The 14152-nt window shown below is 41.9% G+C and overlaps 1 protein-coding gene across 2 annotated transcripts in view; it reads left to right on the top strand.

Moving 5' to 3' along the window:
* Positions 1-868: 868 nt before the first annotated feature.
* The window catches only part of dgkh (diacylglycerol kinase, eta), a 55982-nt gene continuing 42698 nt past the window's right edge, over positions 869-14152 (top strand). The window contains exons 1-2 of one of the 2 annotated variants that reach the window (XM_068702487.1): positions 869-1127; positions 2511-2675. In XM_068702487.1, the coding sequence (XP_068558588.1) occupies positions 1086-1127; positions 2511-2675 (207 nt within the window). In that variant the 5' untranslated portion in view covers positions 869-1085. Of the gene's footprint in view, positions 1128-2131; positions 2676-14152 lie in introns of those variants that run through there. The other variant, XM_068702478.1, reaches the window with a different exon arrangement.

Below are 14152 nucleotides of genomic sequence, written 5' to 3' on the forward strand. Positions count from 1 at the left end.
CAGAACACTTTTTCACTCATAGGCTAAGGTATGCCCCAAAAAAGTTCTCTCTCCAAGAATGCCTTGATCTTCATTTTAATATTTTAAACTGATTCATTTTGCTATCGACCACAGCACAATTATGTGTTTCTCTTTGTCGCAATGCATCCGTAACGATTTAGCACAACTAGTACAAATTAAGCACAACTAGTACAAATTTAAAATGTAAAAGTACATTAATACTAATATAATTTTTTAAAACATACATTTTTAGGTCCCTTCTAACTCACCACACATCATAAAATGAAGCCCCAGAATATTTGTCTTATATAGGATAGAATTTTTTTCAAACAATCAAATATATATAGTTGATTGTTTTCCTTGCTTTATGTATATAGAGCACATTTGAGAACAAGTGTTGCTTTACAAAAAACTACAGTCACTTAAACAATTAATATTAATATTTGTCAAAATAAATAAACAGCCTATTTATTTGTTGATTTCAAGGAAAGTGCTCAGTGAAGAGAGTAAGTATTCAAAGTAACGTATTTGCATCAAAAGGCATCATGAAAATCTATCATCTATGATCTCGTTGATTAGCAAATACCTAAATCGTTGACGTAATATAAACGACACTCACACTCACACACACACACACACACACACACACACACACACACACACACACACACACACACACACACACACACTGATTTATTCACGTGCACGCCCACACGTATAGCGTGCACGCAATCTCGAGTTTGTGCGCGTGTGATCCCCGCCACCGGGCTGTGACCAAACCGTGCAGAGCAGCGCGCGTTTAAGCGGGTCTGACATTTATCACGTGGAGCGCGCAGATAGATAGGCTCGGCCCTCGAGAGAAAGAGAGAGAGGGAGAGAGAGAGGGAGTACAGAGCGGAGGGAAAGGACCGGAGCAGGCGGGAGGAGAGCGGTGGCAGCGAAGGGGACGACAAGGCGAATTAAATCCCGTCTCTTCTGCGCGCTTATGAGTGGTGTAACGGCAGCGAGGCAGGTCGAGAGTCCCTCCACCTTTCCCTGATTCCTTTCTTTTTTTCTCCCCGGAGCGGACAGAGAGGTCTGGGACTATGGAGGACCATTACACCCGCAGCCCAGCCTGGGAGGAACTGGTTAGTAACATTCAACACTGGATACTTTTTCCCTTTTTTTATATCACTCCGTTTCTCATTTCGCTACAAGTTCCCCAAAAGAAAAGAAGAAACCTTATTACGATGCATTTCAGGTCTAATAACGAGTCTCTGACCTTATTTTACACTTTGGAGGTGTTTCTTTCTCCGTAATATCCTGCGGTCGTGTTGCGTGTTTTCCTTTCCACTGATGTGATTTGTATGGACTCAAAACCGTTCACATGTTATTGTAGGGTGTCTTCATGTTGTAGGCAGTGTTGGTTATTTGTATTTATAAAAAAAAGAAGTCAAACGAATTGACAATGTTTAGTAGTCTGTACATAAATGGCTCTACAAATATTTGTATTTCGATTTTTGGACAATTTGTGGTAACGTTTATTATCAGATGAGTACGGGGGAAGTCTTCTCTTCTCTAATTTGAGGGGAGATTATTTTCACGTATCAAATATTCAAATATGTTAAGCTACGCTGCCCATGTCCTTGGTGGAACCCAAATCATATCGTTTTGCCCAATGCATTTAAAATTAATTTGGACTGTCGCGTCGAATGAATGTAGCTGCTCAGTTACATCTAGAACTTGTATAGATTTAGATCTAGATTTGAATTTGTGGTGAGACAAACGACTTGACTATCTGACACACACACACACACACACACACACACACACACACACACACACACACACACACGCCCCCACACACATATATTTATATTCTATATATGTCACTATAGAATAACAGAATAGATAAATAAATAGTAAATAGTGCTTTATTATTATAGGCGAGATCATGATTACTGAGTGCAGCTTTTTATTGATTTATTGTGATATTTATGTTTCGAGGTTAATACAAACATTGTGCATTAAAAGTTTATTTGAGAAAGAAAAAATATGTAATATAAGTAGTTTAGTTGGATTACACTCCTACTTTTTTGGGGGGCTGTGTTCGGCTGCAGTGTTTGTGTGAAACAGCCGCTAGGGTCTGCCATGCCACGGACATGTCCACCGGTTAACGGAGTGGATGAGGCGGTCTTTAGCCTCAGTCTGAACTGGCTGGAGCCACAACCATCAACCAAGCAGGGACTGGAGAGAGGGGAGGGGGGGGGGTTGTGTGTAGTGGAGCCCATCCCCACTGTGCCGCGACATGCTACATCCCCTATGCGTTCACCAGCCCACACACGCACGCACGCACACGCGCGCACACACACTCCAGAAAAACACAGCCGTCTCCGTCGACAGTGAGAGAGATGACAGCGAAGAAAGACGCTTCCCAGCCGCTGAGCAGCTCTCGCCTCCAGGAGAGGAAGGGAGCGGCGGACCGGTTGGCGAAGGCTAACCCCGACTGGTTTTATCTCTCCCCTCGGCAGGAACCGGAGAAAGGGCCAGCGTCCGCGGCGGGGATCCATGCCCATGTGGTGGGGGCGGTCGCCGGCTCCGGAGCTGCGGACGAGTCGTCTGACAGCGAAGCGGAGCAGGAAGGCCCCCAGAAACTCATCCGGAAAGTGTCCACCTCAGGACAGATCAGGAGCAAGGTAGGACACCTCCGTCTCTTTGTCTTCCTAACTGAATATGGCTGTTTGAATTTGGAGATCCGTGTTTATCAGACCTACCTGCTGGCTGAGCCGTTCAACAGTGGTGTGTGTTGTGGGTGGGGGGGGTTGTTGCCAGTAGGTCCTATGAGGTCCTATGAGGTACCGGTGAAGCCGTTCGGTATTGGTGGTCTTTAATGCTTCTACTTTGTCATGTGGGCTTATGCAGGACAAGCCTGCAGGGCTCAGCCCACGACTTTATCTATTTTTAGATGTTGCTTGGGAAAAAAAAGTGTGAAATAGTGAGAGAAAAAATAACAACTGCACCAAAAAGTAGTTTAAACCTGTTGCACTTTAATCTTTTTAAGTTTAAATGTGTACCTACAAAGTAGAACAACTTTAGTAAGGATACAACTTATTTAATGTATTTTAAGAAAACATATTTCCTCCTCTCTTCATGTAAAATGGAAGTTTGATAGGACAGCATGTAAAGTGTAGGGGAGGTTTTAAATCAGCTTAGATTAATGATATTAGTTTCACAAATAAAACAGAGGGTTGACCGTCCGCTGACGTGCAGGACAGAGTAAGAGGAGGCTGCGCTAATTCTTACTTCTGACACCTTAGCTGTCTTGGCCCACTTATCTTGTACACTGTAAATGAGTGCCGTCCTCCCACACCAATAGATCCACTTAATTATTGACTGCCCCGCGCTACCCCGTCTGCATTATTCAGAATGGGGGGTATATTTAGATACTTGTCTGGCCTGGAATGTCTGGCCATACCTTTCATATGCAAATCCCCCCACCAGTGAGTGAGTGTAGTGCTTCCTAGAGGCTATGCTGCACGGCTGATAGAAATCAACACTTTTTTTTCAATGCATTTATTAGCAGTTTTGTCTACAAATTGGAAAAAAAATAATAATAATGACAAATATCCACCCAAAGTTGATGAAGCCTGATTTTTAAAACGTTTTTTCTCACATCTGAGAGGCTAAAACCAGCAAATGTGTTGTTATTTAACCTGCTATATGATAAATAATAGATTACCAAAGCTGTGATAGATTAATATCCGTCAGTTGACAGTTACAGCGTTATTATGTTGTACTCAATCAAGAGCCAGTCTAACGGGTGATATAACATGGAAGTGTAAACACAGATCCAGCTGATCACTGTCCCCCATCAGCTGATGTTTGTTTTCATCGTGAGTTGACTTTTCCATGCGCTCGGTGACTCTTTACTCACCTGTTGCCTCTGAAGTTACGGCAGGAGTTTTAAAAGTGCATGAAAGCCAGGTCGATATGAGTCACGGGGAGCGCGCTGACTGCAGTAACGTACGTATACTGAGAGGGATGCTAATTGCATCGGCTGGCCGAGAGCCCAGATCGACTTTATCCGTCCTGCCGAACCATATACAGCGTCACTCTAGAAATACTTCATGCTGGTACCACAATAGTATAAAGGCTTCGTCTGTATTTGTATTGGTGTGTTTTAGCACGTTGTGCTACTGAAGGTCTCAGAGTTGTTGCTTGGGTCAGCGGGGTTTTTTTTCTCTGTGTGTGTGTGTGTGTGTGTGTGTGTGTGTGTGTGTGTGCGGAGAGTTACTAATGGATCATGCAGGCACTGACTCACTGAGTGTTGTTCCACTGGGTTGTTTGCTCAGTGTGTATGTGTGTGTGTGTGTGTGCGTGTGTGTGTGTGTGTGTGTGAGTATGGACATGCATGTGTACGCTTGGCCATCACATTGTCTGTGTCCATCATCCCTCTCCGTCCACTATCTCTCAGGTCCTCTGGTTGCCACAGACAACCAAATCTTCCGTCCCTTATTGGCCGACTCCGTGGCGATGCCCCCTGTAAGACAGCTGGTTTGGTTAAGGGGGGGGGCAGGTAAACCACTGTAGGTCTCGTCGACTGTCTTCTCAGCTTCTGAGTCCTCGCTGTGCTTACATTTGGTGTCCGTTTTGGGAAAGTATTTCAGTAAAAACAAGCAGACAAGGAGTGGGAAGCAAAGTCAGCAAGTTTGCAGAAATGTCTTATTTAACAACTAATTTATTGCAGCTTTAAAAAAGCATTTTTCCATTGAAGAAAATGACCAATGGTCGTTCACTTGAAATTGGGCAGACATAAGCATGCTATTTTACGAATATCAAGATTATTTAACAACATTTTTTGTAAAATTCTTGAAATATGTTTTTGGACATTTTAACAGTGGAAGTCTTACTGGACTGTAACTCTGGTGCTGTCGTTTTGTCTCTAGTTGGTGCAGCACACGATGCAACTGAAATCTATTTGTAGCTAACATTTCATTGTTAATAGCCACTTACAAACCCATCATGGCAAAATCAATATATTGGCAGCCGTGAATAGTTGTTGTTGTTGTTGTTGAACTGTTGGCGGAAGCAGAGATGAGATATTGGGTATCATTCATCCCTGCCTGATGTTCTTCTCTTGTCAGACAGAAAGTAATGGGATTTGACCGCACATGAAGGGAATTTGATGCTCTATCATACGGCCACCAAACACTGTTGTTTCTCTCTTGTTGTTTCGCGCTACACTTCTTATTGTAAAGGCACAAAACGCACAAAAACATGTACGTAGTGCTCAACTATGTGATGTGGAATAGTCTTTTAATAGCCTCTTCTCTCCTGTCATCTCCACTCAGCCCCCTCTCTGTCTTTTCAGGGTGTGCTGTTGCCGCTGAGGAGAGCTTATAAACTTGTGACTAATACTGTAGCTGTGTGATTGAAAGCAGAGCTGATGGCATACCGGAGCCTGCCGCTGCACAGGGGACTGGGAACAGTCAGCAAGCCTGACATCAAATAATCCAGATCAGGTAGCTGAGGCTGAGTTAGGCGGGATTTGGATGAGGCATCGTAGAGAACTTTCATCTTCGGTCCATGTGTCCCATGAATCAGAAGAAGTGACACACTGTGACTTACAGTTATGGGAAGCCAGGCAGAGATTTTGGATGAATATACTCTCGGGTCTTAGCTTTGGATTGAGTCAATTGGTGGATGTTGTTTTGTGTATTTATACTTTATTTAACCAGGAAGTCTTTTGAAATACTTGTTTGCAAGAGAGACCCGGATCAAAATGGCAGCGTTGGGTAGATAACACAATATCCACACGCTGATCGCTGTCCATTTAATGTCATATATCTCAAATAGGTAAGCCTAAAAGTAGGAGAAACATGTACCCAAAGCCTTCCTCAAAGTGTTGTGGTCTCTGCCCACGCAGATGACTTGTACTTCCTATTGAGAAAGCGGAGGCAAACACTTGTTCCTCTTTTTTTTCCTTTTTCTGAAAGATTGCACTATACTTGCACTATAAAGAGACTATACTTAAACAGGAGATATGCCACATGATGGTGGTTTAAAGGAATGAGACTTGAAGGAACACAATGCTATAAGAGGATCTCTACTTCTGCTGCAACGGCCTCGCCTACTACTTTGTCAGTCGGCCTTTCCCGCTCTCGCTTGCAGAGATAGTAACTGTACATAATTACCGTAGCATCATCCAGTGTGGCACTGAAGCGATGCAAAGTTGTGTCCTTATACTGTCCAAAGCTGTAGCTGAATCTAATTCAGGTGATTGTGGGTAAATTGCTGGCCTCAACAACATCATTTTACAGCCCCTGTGCTCACTTGACACATGTATAACTAACTGCATATGTGGTCCAGTTGCACAAAGGAGATCACAGACAGGGGAATTACCCCTTCCCAACAACCGGATTGTAATTTTCCCATCTGCACGGTGAAATTTTAGCACTCGGTGGGAGTCGGAGGAGGAAGGGTACAGAGTAACAATTACACCCAACAGAGAACACAAATATGCAAAGACTGCTATACAGGAGAGGAAGAAATGGAGAGAGATTCAGCGCTGGCCTGTAAAAGACTTGATTGTTCTGGCTCCACAAGCACTCCAGTCTTATTCAGAAATGACAAATGAGTCGGTAATGGAGGTATAACAGATAATAACTGCGTGGGACGATTCCGAAGACAGCGGGGCTTCTCTCAGCAGCCGGCAGTCAGCATCCACTAAAACTGAGGACAGATAAGTAAGCAGTCCTCTTTGTGGACTGACCAATTTCAGTCACAGCAGTTTAGTCTTATCAGTCATGAGTTGAAATTGCCAGACGGGGATAGGTTTTCTTCAGGCAAAGCTGACGCGGATAAATATCAAAGTGTCCTGCGAGACCCTGGTTCTGTATTAGTAAGAAGTTGCAGTGTTGGCAGAGAAGAAGACCCAACATAAGCTCCCTCAGCAGCAGCATTAGTGGAGGCCTTATGTTTGGGATACAGAGCTTTTGGTGGCAAAGACTCTCATACGTCTACCTCAGGCTGGTTGTCGTTCCAAAGGGATTAGTTTTTTCAGTTACCTCTGTTTCTCAGAGAAATTGACATTTTGGGAAATATCCTTTTTTGCTTCGTTCCTCTCATACCTGTGTGTTCAATATGTGTTCAATAATAACACATACTTATTAATATTATATTCCATTTCGGCCATTAGATCCCCCTAAATGCTACACCATGTATCTTTTGCATGAATAAAGAATCTGTACTTTTTAAGTGTCAAGTATTTAATTCACACATGAGTACAGGAACAACATAGGCTTTACCATGTGGGCATTTCATACAGACTATTTATATAATAAGCTGAAAACTTTTTATATCGTGATATGTATTGTTATCAAGGATAGAAGATTTTGGCCATATCACCCAGCCCTATCTGCGACTACAGCCAGTTAGCGTAGCTTAGCATAAAGACCAGAAACGGGGGAAAACAGCTCGTCCGGCTCTGCCCAAAAGTTAAGAAAATCTGCCCTACCAGCCTGTCGTGTTTATTTAATCCATACAGTTGCCTGGCAACCTCACGGTGACCACGAGACTCCAGTAAGTCACTGCGTCTGGCCAAGAAATGGGAACATAACCCCCTGTACAAACCACACACTTAAGTTTTTGTTTTGGATTTAATTAAGTTGACCATAAACATCCGTAAACAGAGTACAGATTTAGTACCTAGCAAGCATTTGACTGACAGTTTTCGCAATCATTCAGAGGGATTGCTGAGAGCATCAGACGACTCGTGGAGCTTTATGTCAAGAGCTGTGACGATTAATCAATTTGTCTCTCAACAGAAAATGATCTGCAACTATTTTGATAATTGATTAATCGTCTTGAGACTGTTTTTTATATCATGGTAAACTGAACATCTTTTGACAAAATAAGACATTTGAGGACGGCACCTTGAACTTCGGGACACTTGAATTGATCATTTTCACAATTTTCTGCTGTTTTAGGGATTAATTGATTGATCGATGGGATAAACAACAGGTTTTTGCTCTTTGCATTAAAAAACGTATAAAACAATTAAGGTAGGAAGGAGGTGGAAGGTCAAGAATGTTTTTTTTTATTGGATTAATTAGGTAGAAACCTCAGTGAGGCCTAGAAGGGACTGGTAATTGGTTTAGGACACAGTGCTCTGGAGCTCTAGAGTAAGAGAGAGAGGCTGTGCCATTAGTATAAGGGAGTCTATCGGTGAGTCTAGTTAGCCCTAGCTTAAATTCATAGATGATGAGGTCCGTACTGCATGAACTAGCCGTGGGGATTAGCTTGTTTGTCTGGGTATGGTCAAAGACAGGACGTCGCTCTGCTCTGCTCACTTCATTTAGCCTCCCAGGGAACTCCTGCTCTGCTCTTATCCACCAACCACAGCTGCTGGACTCATTTGAACTGCCTGTACCTTTGTTCATTGTATAAGTCTGTGTGTGTGTGTGTGTGTTTAGAGTCTGTGTGTGTCACCCTGTCAGTGGCCGAGGCAGAGTGTGGGTGTAAGGTACATGGGGCTCAGGTTACTCGTTTCTCTCTGGCACAGGACTTGCTCTGTGTCTCACAATTTAGCAGAAGAGAGGAGCGGTGCACGGAGGCAAGCAGAGGGACTATTTATAGATCACTTCTGGCCTACTTGGCAACAGGAAGGAGATGAAGACAAGGAAAGGAACTATGGAGGCCAAGGAGGGACAAAATAGAAAATAGAACATCCAACTAGAGCAAAGTCAGTTGGGCTGTGCGGGCTGGACAGAGAGGATGTGAGTTCTACTTCTGTGACTTCGGCGGCTCAGAGGCGGAAACTTTCTATTCGAACGCTTTTTTTTGCACGAGACACAATCTCAGTGGTCGTCACTCCAAACAAGGTTGTGTGGAATTTCTGTCGGTTTGCTGAAGATGACGTGAAACACAAAGCAACCACTGTACACTGTGGGTGGTAACAGTGTGTTTCCCCTGAAGATTAAAAAGAAAATACTTAATACTGTAGTGTTCGTACAAAGTTTGTAAAATGCTTCATTTCAACAGTTATGTTTTCAAGGTTAGAAATTGAATTATAATATATATATAATATAGATTTTCAACATAATCTGGTGTTTCATCTACATGAGTCCTGGGTCGCAGGAGATATTATTAGACTTGGCAAATACATTTGCAAAAGTCCTATATTTAACATTTATAAGAGCCTGTTCACTCTGCCTTTATTTGGTCTCATTTATAAAGTATTTAACGTGTGTGTATGTTCTCAGCAAAACAAAGTTGTGATTTATTAAACGTATACATCTCTTGAACTTGATATAAACTAATGCAGTAAAAATGGCCAGGAACACTCATTTACACACAAATCTGCACCTCTCGTGATTCATAGATAAGGCCTATTGTGAATTGTCTACAATGGTTTGTAATTTTTGCACAATCAGTCATGTAAACCAAAAAATCTTAAAATGTTTAAATGAAACATTCCTATCGTCATATTATATCATATCATAGTTATAGAGTAAATAATTCTCTAAATTGTATTTTTCGCAATTATTCATGGAACAAAAACGGTTTTGAGAGTCTGGAAGCATTTGGTTTAGGTCCTTTGAAAGAGCTTGAAAAGTGCTTGAATGTTAACTATTAAGAAGCTGTGTGATCCGTGAATACTAGTAGAGCTCATTCTCTGCTGTGTAGTGACTCTACTCCCCGGCTTAAAGCGCTCAGCACAGTTACCTGCTCTGTGTGTGTTTGTCTCAATCAGTCACGAGGTGTTCATTAAACTTCTCAGTCATCACTGTGCTCCCTCGTATTACCAGTGGATTAGTCGTCCAAGCAGAACTACGTGTGTACGTTCATGTGAGTGTGCAGCCATGACCAACTCTGCCCACAGTGTTTCTTAAATAGCAGTTCTGTTCAAATGAGAAACTGAACGCACTCTTTACATGGACTAATTATGAGACAATGGGCCCCTGGGCAAAGACATGCAAAAGGCCCCACCACTTTCATAGACTCATAGACTTTATAGTTGTTTCGCATCTTTTTGTTGATTTTGTGTCTCTTTGAAGTCATTGAGCATCCATCACTCTGTGGTTGTTTTGTGTCCCTTTGTGTTCATTGCGTGTCTCTTTGTAGTTGTTTTGTAATTGTTTTGGTCTTTTTGTAGTCATTTTGCATCTCTTTGAGGTTGTTGCACCTTTTCGTAGTCGTTGTCAGTCTCTTTGTGTCTCTTAGCAGCTGTTTTGCGTCTCTTTGTAGTTTTGTGTTTCTTTGTGGTCATTTTGAGTCTCTTCCTGGGTGGTACGTGTCTCTTTGAGTAACATTTTGTAGGTGAAGACCAGCAGGGACACTTTGGACCCCTTGGCCTGTGCCCATTAGGCCCGTTCAGTAATCCATCAGCGATTCTTAAACCTCCACTTTTCTCCTGTAGCCCAACATGTTTAATTGAGGAGATGACTTCATCTGCCATGCTGCTGTATTTCAGTCCCACTTTGATTGTAGTCGCGGGGAAGTAGCTAAAAGTCCTTCTAGGGTAGTGAGTATTTAGGTATTTCACCTTAATCCACCGCAGGAATTTGGTGTTCAGGCCGTACTTGAGGAAAGGGAAGCAGGAAATTAACGTAGGTAGACAGCTGTGTCAGAGAATTTGCAGTGTGCCCTCTTCCTGTTGTGTTTTTTTCCCCTCAGTGATCGTCTATGTCCAAACAGACAACACAAATGAACTTTACGGTAACATTTGTGTTGACACAGGCCTAATTTGAATCGCAAGTCCTTCATTATATTGAATTATACATTATACTTGTATAGATGGACCCACTCGAATTCTATCAAGGATCTTCTATGTGTCACCTTTTAAAGGGGCACTCCTCTTCAATTCACTACTCACTAGGAGCATTTGCTCTGGCTTTGTAGAGAGCTTTTTAAAATGTAAAAAAATGATCAAAGGGACATCTCTTAAATAATATCTATTTGACATACAAACATACAAATTGGGTGAAAGGGTGTAATGAAAGATGCTATAAAGTTGCATAATGTGAAGTGTAGGATCTAGTGTTTTTTGAGCTTGACGTATAGGGAGCAAAAGTCAGGATATCTCAGCTTGTGCTGCTTTGATTTTGACATAATGAAGTGCAACACAACGTTTCTGGGGTGCTCCTCTTAAGGATCGCTGCACCTAAATCCCCCCAAAAAACACACATTTTCTCGCTTACCTCTCGTGGTATTTAGCAAGGCAGATCATTTAGATTCAGTTTGATTCAGTCAGGTTTTGAGATACTGTATCTGCCTCGAAGATTTATGCCCCTGCTCCAGTGCAACTAATTTAACGGTAATTTAATTTCTGTTGCAATAATGAGATTTGAAGACAAATTACATCAATATGTCTTTGCAGAAACAAGGTCAGGATATTCCTGGAATCTCATTGGAACTAGTTGTCTTTTTTGCAAATAGAAACACTGTAGAAACTAGGGCTGCAACTATTTTTTATAATAGATCTGTTACTTATTTTCTCAATTAATCATTTATTCATTCATTAAAAAGGATCCCCATTAGCTGATGCTAATGGAACCATCTAATCTTCAAACGGACCGGAATCCAGTACACCTTATTCATTTTACACATACTTTAAACAACATCCCATTTGTGTTACGTTATGTTCCACTCATGTTCACCTCTAATTGTGTTATATCAAGGAAGCGATTGTTCACATTCATTCCCAGTACATTCACTTACATCATCTTTAATTAAGTAGTCTTATGAATCAGCCTCAAGGGCCATCGCTAGGGAACAAGAACAAACCATTATACACTACCAACACTCAACTATCGATCATCTGCTTAAATAATTCATTCTTAAATGGTATTTGAATGAGGACTTGCTATTGGATTGGCGTACGTAAAGAGGGGAGCTTTTCCAATGAAAATGATAAGGCATTTGATTTTGGGAGAGGTAACACGATTTGGTGTTCATCTGCTGTTCTAGTGAAATGACTGTGAAAGTCACTACATTTGGTAACTTGACTGTGTAAAAACTTTGGTTTAGTGGACTTAATTCCTTTGCTAAAGAATGTGTCTGCACTTGAGGAAAGTTAACATGCACGCTGTACATGTTTCACTGGGCATGTTTTGTCTGTGTTCGTTCTTACAGGGCTTATAAGTCAATTTGTAGTTTCCTCGGCACACTTTCTGATGCAGAAGACCGTTCTTTTTATTGTGAAGCAAGTTTTTCCTTTTTTATTCCCCTCTTTTGTTCATCGGTAGAGGCAGAAATCTCTGACGAAGATAAAACCTTCGCAAGTACTTCTACTGTACTGACAACGCCTACACACCGCAAAGGCTAATTGAGAAAATATGTTTTGTTATTTGGGTGAACCGAGCCTGTAAGAACTCCTGAAGCAGTAAAATTAACACTCAAACGTCACAAAAAAATTAAACTCTTTTTATCATTTGCGATACGTGATCTCCCATTATGGCTCTATATGTGCCTGCTTCATCCACTGTGACATGCCAGTGAGTGTGTATATGGTGTGTAGCTTGTACTAGTGTTTTCTGTCTTTAAGTTGACACAGCTGGTGGGCAGGATGTCAGCTTCGGGCCTCTGTCTCTGTTTGTAATTCTCCCCTCAGAGAGCAGCCTTCCTTTGCTATAAATAGCCTCTACATGTGTGTGTGTGTGTGTGTGTGTGTGTGTGTGTGCCCCACCTCTCCTCTGTGTGCCCAGAGAGAATGATGTTCCTCCACACAGCATTTCCATCTGTGTGTGTGTGTGTGTGTGTGTGTGTGTGTGTGTGTGTGTGTGTGTGTGTGTGTGTGTTTGTATGTGTTTTATGTTTTCCATGTCCACTGTTTCATGTCTCACTGTATTTGCTCTGTATGCTCAGTATGTGTGTTTTGTGTGTGTTAATGCGTGCAAGATGATGGTGGTCGTAATGATGATGAGTGTGTGTACTGTGTCTCCCATGGAGAGATGCATGGTTTGATTTGATGTGACACACACACACACACACACACACACACATGCTGGCTCTATAGGAAACAAGGAGATCTTATTTCTTTGTTATGGCCTTCTGTTTTTTCATCATTCTTTTAAAGTTGTAATCTCTAATATATTAATTCAAATAAATGTCTGTAAAGTCTAGTCCCGCAAAATGCACACAAAACACACGTGTACTCATGTTCAACATACTTTTGTTTGAGGGGACAGGATTATGTATCTTTTCGTACAAACTGAGCTTTAGTCTCGACTGTTTTGAAGAATCTATTATGCCCAGCAAAGTGGAGTCCCACACCTACACTTACATACAAACGTCAAAAAACAGCTCATATTAACATTGTCGTCACTACCGCATTGCATTGTGGGATATTTATGCTGTTGCAGTGTCCAGTGTTTGCCTACGGTAATATTTCACTAGAAACAGTGTGCAATTTTTGTTCCATATTAAGGGTTTGGACATAGTAAAAATCTCACACATTGTTTTAACGTACTAAATAGCATGTTTGTATGGAAATTCAGACTCCAGGCTGCTAAACTCTGAGCACAATTCCATTGTTTTCACTCAAGTAGAAATGATATGTCCTTTATAGCCCTATCATCCCCGTCTCTCACCCGATGGTTAGGTAACTGTACTGCGTTTTTCTCCTCCTCCTCCTCCTCCTCTGCCTCGCTTTCAAAATGACCATAAAATGTTCCCTGATGTGCGCTGGAACATTCATGAAGTGATTACGTGATGATGCGAGTCTGTTTTTAGACTGTCAAACATGCATGGTAGAAGACATATTTGTGTTTAGTCGAGTTCCTCTGAGTTCAACAGATGGCCGAGGCAGCAGAAGTAGTCAATGGGATGCCGTCCTCGCCCTTTTTTCTCCCCACCTCTTTCTCTTTCCTTACTCTCCCTACTTCTACATTTCTTTTTTTTCTCTCTCTCTGGCCCAGGGTGAAGGGGTTGAGTGAGAGTGATGTGTGTTTATAGCTCTTTAGAGAAATGGCAGGTAGTGTGTGTGTGTAATGGGTTTCCTTTCTTCTCCACTCTTTGGCCTATTCCTTTTCTCCCATGCATGAAATTGCCTGTCAAATTCACACACACATACACACACGTATAAACAGTACACACTTTTTTTTATCTTAACAGTTTCCTGTAGATAAAACCAAGAGGGTGGTCTGCATCTGAGCGAGATGCAGCGTCTGTA

The sequence above is a fragment of the Cebidichthys violaceus genome, unplaced genomic scaffold, assembly GCF_023349555.1.
Source record: "Cebidichthys violaceus isolate CVI_PGR_0920_01 unplaced genomic scaffold, fCebVio1.0.p SCAF_11, whole genome shotgun sequence".
Taxonomy (NCBI): domain Eukaryota; kingdom Metazoa; phylum Chordata; class Actinopteri; order Perciformes; family Stichaeidae; genus Cebidichthys; species Cebidichthys violaceus.